This window comes from Solea solea, chromosome 2 (assembly GCF_958295425.1).
Source record: "Solea solea chromosome 2, fSolSol10.1, whole genome shotgun sequence".
Lineage (NCBI taxonomy): Eukaryota > Metazoa > Chordata > Actinopteri > Pleuronectiformes > Soleidae > Solea > Solea solea.
This window is the reverse complement of record NC_081135.1, coordinates 22,754,939-22,760,938: the sequence shown is the minus strand read 5'-3', so window position 1 is coordinate 22,760,938 and position 6,000 is coordinate 22,754,939. Positions and strand designations below refer to the sequence as shown.

General features: G+C 41.5%; 2 protein-coding genes across 5 annotated transcripts in view; both read right to left on the bottom strand.

The window, feature by feature from the left end:
- Positions 1–596: 596 nt before the first annotated feature.
- sp5a (Sp5 transcription factor a) lies at positions 597–3,110 on the bottom strand. Its single transcript, XM_058652265.1, is given in 4 exon segments — positions 597–1,671; positions 1,673–1,735; positions 1,738–2,169; positions 2,572–3,110. Coding segments are annotated over 4 exon segments (1,143 nt in total). The 5' UTR covers positions 2,623–3,110; the 3' UTR covers positions 597–1,074.
- Positions 3,111–5,555: 2,445 nt separating this feature from the next.
- The window catches only part of myo3b (myosin IIIB), a 60,264-nt gene continuing 59,819 nt past the window's right edge, over positions 5,556–6,000 (bottom strand). For all 4 annotated transcript variants that reach the window (XM_058622988.1, XM_058622985.1, XM_058622990.1 and 1 more), the window contains one exon: positions 5,556–5,667. The gene's annotated coding sequence lies outside the window, so the exon portion shown is untranslated. The remainder of the gene's footprint in view (positions 5,668–6,000) is intronic.

Below are 6,000 nucleotides of genomic sequence, written 5' to 3'. Positions count from 1 at the left end.
ACTGAGGTCGATATACATCTGTGATGATACAGTGACGTTAAATAAAGTTATATTTTAGAACAGGTACACGTCTGCGTGTCTATGATGTGCTCGGGTCACTTTGAATGGAGAGAAATATCTTTTTATGAATTATGTTTTTACTTAATTCTCAGTGCAAACACCAACATTCCATCAATCCACACTGAATCGTGAAAATGTTCAAAAGCACTTTTTTTTACCAAAGATTTCCAAGAAGATTTTTATATACAGTACCAACCCAACCCTGTCCACCTTGCTCTCGGTTGTTTTTCTCCGGTACACAAAACTAAAAACAATTAGTAGGTTAGTTTGTGGAATCAATGGCTATTTTTTATTTATTATTATTTTTTTTTAAATGGAGACATATTTTTGTCTGATTTTTGAAAACACTTAAGCAAATATTAGCACCATTTTCCACTGTAGTACTTACTGTACATGACCGGATTAGAAATCAGAGCAGTCTAAAACAGTTTTGTTTGTTTACAGCAGGTCCCGGTAATATTAAATTAAATTAAATTAAAACACTGTCCTTCTCTTCACTCATATAACTGAGGGAGATTAAATGAATTATTCTGAGATGAGGAAAATGTTATAATCTTTATTCTCACACAGTATTTTGGGTCATATCAACAATAGCAGATCTTTTCAAGAGCATGCTTAAAACACCCCATATGGAGCAAACAACTGACACTTTCATTCAACAAAAGCTATTAAATATAATTTACAGGGGAGTGAAATCTTCCACCGAAGACAATGATCGAAAAACACAAGTTGGAAACTTGTCTTTGTTTGACATGATAAAGACAGTGGATTCAAACTCATGACCTATAACTTCTCCAAGGTCCCAAATTAACTTATGAAACTTTATATACACATACAAACATGTGCTACACAGACCAGCGATGGAAGAAACTAGTGTCAGGATGAAAGAATCAACCAACAAAATAAAGAGAAACACCCTAAATGCAGCTCACTGTGGATTCAAACTAATGAACGACTGACTGTGTTGCACTGGAGTGATTTCTACTGATTTCAAATGACTATGACTAAAGTGTGTTACAACATATTCCTCGTGTCTTCCCTTTTGACGTGATCGAGTGTCTTGTCGTGGCACTTGCTTTTTTTGTTCTGGTGAGTTTTGACATGTTTTGCCAGGTGGTCACTCCTCATGAACCTTTTGCAGCAGTCCGGGCAAACAAAGCGCTTCTCCCCCGTGTGTGTCCTCAGGTGTCTCTGCAGCTCGTCCGACCTGGTGAAGCTCTTGCCACAGAAGAGCCAGTTGCACACAAACGGCCGCTCCCCCGAGTGCCACCGCAGGTGCGCCTTCAGGTGAGAAGTTTTGCCGTACACTTTCCCGCAGCCGGGTATGTGACAAATGTGCTGCTTCTTCTTGCCGGGCTCGTCGCTGGACGTGGACGACTGGCAGTTGGGACACCTGCACCTCCTGCACCGCCGCGCAGTCGCGAGCGGGGACTTTGTGTGCAGCAGAGCGGCGATCTGCGTCTGGTATTGCGCAAAGTCCGTGTGTCCCAACACCAAACCCCTCTGCAGCTGGAAGCGATGGGGACCGAGAGAAGAAGAGTGACTGACGTGGTTCCCCTGCTGGAGGCTCCACCACGGGATCTCCTCCCCGGGGTTTGGGGACAACTGTCTTTGCTGCTGGTGGTGGTGGTGGTGGTGGTGCACAAGGCCCGAGGGTCCCGTGACAAAAGTGGGCATCGCGGGCGGGATGGGAGTTGGCGCTGCGTAACTGACTGCAGGGACGTAGGTTGGAGGACAGGTGGACTGCAGAGACTGCATGGAGCAAGGTAACATCTTCACGGGGGAGAAGTCATAAGGGTAAGAGGGGTCCGCCGGGGGGGTGAGGGGCAGTTCGTGGTGCGAGCTGAAGGAGCTCTGGATGTGCGCAGACAGCTGCGGCTTGGAGGATAGTCCGAAACTGGAGTTGCTGGCCAGGCTGCCCTGTGTGTTCCCCTCGTTAGTCCACGGGTGAAATAAACGCGAAGGGGAGCCCAGAGTGGGGTCGTAAGGGACCTGGATGAAATCTGTGTGGTTCGATCCGTGGTGATGCCCGATCCGGTTACAAGTGGCAGCCAGGAGAGCCAGCGGAGAGTGCTTACAGTTCTCTGGAGAAGAGTTTGGAGTGCGATCCTGCATGACAGACACATCCATTTATTTATTTATTTTTATATTACAATCAGGATTTCACTCATTTTATGAGGTAAGAAACATTCAGACAAACCTGCCATTTTTTATTAGTATTATTATTGTTCAACTAAATGCTGAAATGGTTTGAATTCCATCTCCACTAAAGTGAGCTGTGATGGTATGACATTAAAAGTTGAGGTTATGTGGCAGCAGGAATCATTAACACACTAATAGTGTTGGTAATTAAATTATATGACACCGTGCTATCAAAAGTAGTGAGACTCTTAGCTGTCTGAGGTCTCTCTATACGAGACTCGTAATCCAAACGTGTAAATCATCGCGGATGACTGAGTTTACAAGTTATTGAAGTCGTCAAAAGTAGAAGCAGAAAAGTTGCGCACAAACCTGGAGAAAAGCCTGGAGTGTTTCATTCCGCAGTACCGCCACCGCTGCCATGGTGCAAAAGAAACCTCCTCCTCCCTCTCGATGGAAACAAATAAAAATAAAAAAAAGTACTAATTCAGATAAATCTGTGCATTCGCGTTTAAAAAAGAAAAAAGAGCTCGTGGAGCAGAGCTTCACTCTTCAGTGCCTCCTCTCCCTGTGATCTCCTCGGTCTATCTGAAGAGTGAGGGATCACTTCTTAGAATTTGATAAGGACTTTGGTGGGCCGCCAGCCAGTCAGAAATAAGATTTATTACTTTGAAGTTCGCCGCTGCCCAATCATCAAAGAATAGCGGCTCTTTGAGAGGGGAAAGCAAATCCTTTGAATCCACAAAGCTCCTATGGTGTGTTTGTTGGTCTGGATAAAGGAGCTGATTATTAGGGGGGATGGGAAGGGAGGAGATAAAGGCGGGACAATTAATGAAGTAATCACTATGTGGGAAATGTATATACACAAATAATTGGATTTTCTTGATCAAAGACCCCCACGCCGCCTGGAGACCCCGGTATTGGATGCTGTAGTCATCTGATCCTCTTTTTGTAATTAAGGATTTGTAGCAGAACCCATAAGTGACAATGTGACATTGTTATCTCTGGAGATCTCCAAGCGCAGTTGTCTGTCTCTGCTTGATGCAGAACAGAGACCAAAATCAAGTGACTCAACACAAAGTTCTCATCTGTGAAGAATCTCTCTCCGTCTCTTTTACATTTCTTAATTTGGAATTTAAATGTGCTTTGTTGTGCCTTTGAACCACACAACAGAGCATTAAACACTTAATTATGCCCCCCCACTCTGACTTTTATATATAAATCCGTCTTTCTCCTTCAATCAGCTGCTTTATCAGAACTTTCTCTTAATTTCGTTTCCTCATTGTTGGCTATTAAAAAATTAACCTCCGTCAAACACGAGACTGAAGAGGGAAAAAAAAGCAGCTAATTCAAATTAATGTTGCTTAACATGCCACACAAGGGGAACCTCTGTGTTAAATCAGGTGATGACAAATGCAGCACTTGAGATAGTGATGTCTCAATTATGTTTCTTTATAAATGTGTCCTGTCAGTATAGAAGGAGGGCGTTAACAGAGGCAATTAATGTAAGGAAACTTAAAAAGAAAAGGTACACTCACATACCATGTGATATGTTGTTGTTTTTTTCCCCCCCTTTTGCTTAAGAAGATTTAATGAGGGGAAAAGTATGCAAATTTCATAAGATAACATCCAAACTTTTGTGGGAGAGCAGTTGAAATGGAAGTTTTCTATATCAACCCTCTGATCTTTATCTGGCTTCCCTGCAGAAACAATCACTGTCCTCTCAACTAGTTTGGAGGGGCAGATTTTGAATTAGATCTGTTCCTTTGAAGGGATTAATGTTCCCAGTCCTCTCCCACGGCTTTATACACAGTCATGAGGGAAAGGAGGAGTCCTGCTGGGCTGCACTGGAGACATGTTATAAACTACAAAACTGGCTACAGGAGTGGTGTAGTCACATCGCTGACTGATAACCAGTGAAGATTAACCATGTTTACATCAAGTCATGGCAGCTGTTGGTGATGGTGACACTTATTAAGTTGAGCTCACGGAAATGTGCACAACACACAAAAGTTGCTGCTTTGAATTCTGAGCTGATGAAAACACAAGCGACTATACATGCAGCAAGTGAGCGGTGTGGCATGAATTAACATGGGACTTTTACACTTTTGTATTCTTTACTGATCAAGTAAAAAACAGTCAAGTCAAAAAAACAACCTGGCAACCCTAACGTTTTTCTTATAAACTGCTTATAACTCATTTATAAAGCATTAGTAATATATGTATCTACGATTAATAACATAAACTGTAGTTACAACATTAACATTGATTGTAAATTGGCATATTACTGGAAATAATTAAGAAGAACATAAAGTATATTCACTTTATAAAATATAAGGCTTTTGATACAAAATCTCAGACAAGTTGTCAGTTGTTTCAAGATTTAAATGTCAGATAAATGTCAAGTATTTTAATCTACTCTGCTTTGACAAAGCAGACAGAAGTAAAGGGACAGTCCACGCTTCCACTGAATTTATTCTTCACGTCTCTGAATAGCAGCAATGCTTTGTGGACACAAGAAATTGTCAAAATTTAATTCTGATTTAGGGCTGGATTTTTACATAAATCAGCTTTACGTGTGCGCTGTCACGCTATGTGATGGAAACTTCAGCCACATGACAACTGCATGAATTTTATGAGCCATCGGCTTTACCAAATTATCAGTATCTTCCTTTGAGATACTCGGTTCAGCCCTAAATGCAAGTTCTTACATTTTGATGCATCTCAATGGGGCTCCATCTAAGGGATGATTCTGCCTGAGCAGGACTTTGATATAGTTTGTAAGAAAATCATGAATGTGTGCTTGACACAATGTCCAGTCCCAGAGGTAATTTACTTGCTCCAAACCTTTGCCGTCTAATGGCCGTGCCTCAAGTTTTACAGGTCACCTCAGCAGTGGGTTTGACTAAAAGAGAAATTTGATGGGAAAAAGAACTTGAAGGAACCCCCTCTGCAATAGTTTTCTGTCTGTATACTCAAAGGTTTGAACATGGAATCAGTCAATACCATCCGTGTTCCCCATACTTAAAAAGTAAAGAGGCAGAGAGTCGATCAACAGAAACACCGTTCAGAGGTGCAGACGTGTACGAAGCTGCTGCAGGGATTAGCAGAATATTAAAAAATCAGATCCACTGTTGCAGTGGTTCCAAGACAAAACTGTCAAAAAAGATTTATAAAGCAGAAAAACCTAAGGAGCCATTTTAAAATTCTAAAAAAACAGAATAAAAATCCTAGAAAACAGTGAGGTGCATCCCATTATGTATGTCTTTTGATCAAAACGCACATTTCCGACTTTACACCTACTGAAGTGGAGCCAGTAAGGATTAAATGAGACATTTAAAAAACAAAAAAAAAAAAATTGTCTGATAACATTTATTTGACTCATATAAAATAACAATTTAATATACAACAAATGTTAATGTTGAGATGCAGTTTGCTTTGGTCCAGTCCTACAATGAAGACAGCAATCTGCAGAAAAGAGAGGAAAAACAGCATTAATATCTTTTTCCGCTTTAGTTTAATTTTCAGCATATATCATTTTATTCAAAAAGAAGCACAACTCGCTGTATTGTGAACGGATGTGATGGACTGAAGCGGCATGAGGTTTTTGACGTTTCATGACTGAGCTGACAGTGAGTTCTGTGGGTTTGACAGAGTCGAGGGGCGATGCCACAACACGAAACCCTTTTTAACTTTCCATATTCTCTGGACAGTTGGAGCGAAAACAGGTTCCACATCTGTCTCATACGAGAGATATCAGAGACTTGGAAGGAGGAGGACGGGTGAGGATGGCGGGTGGGG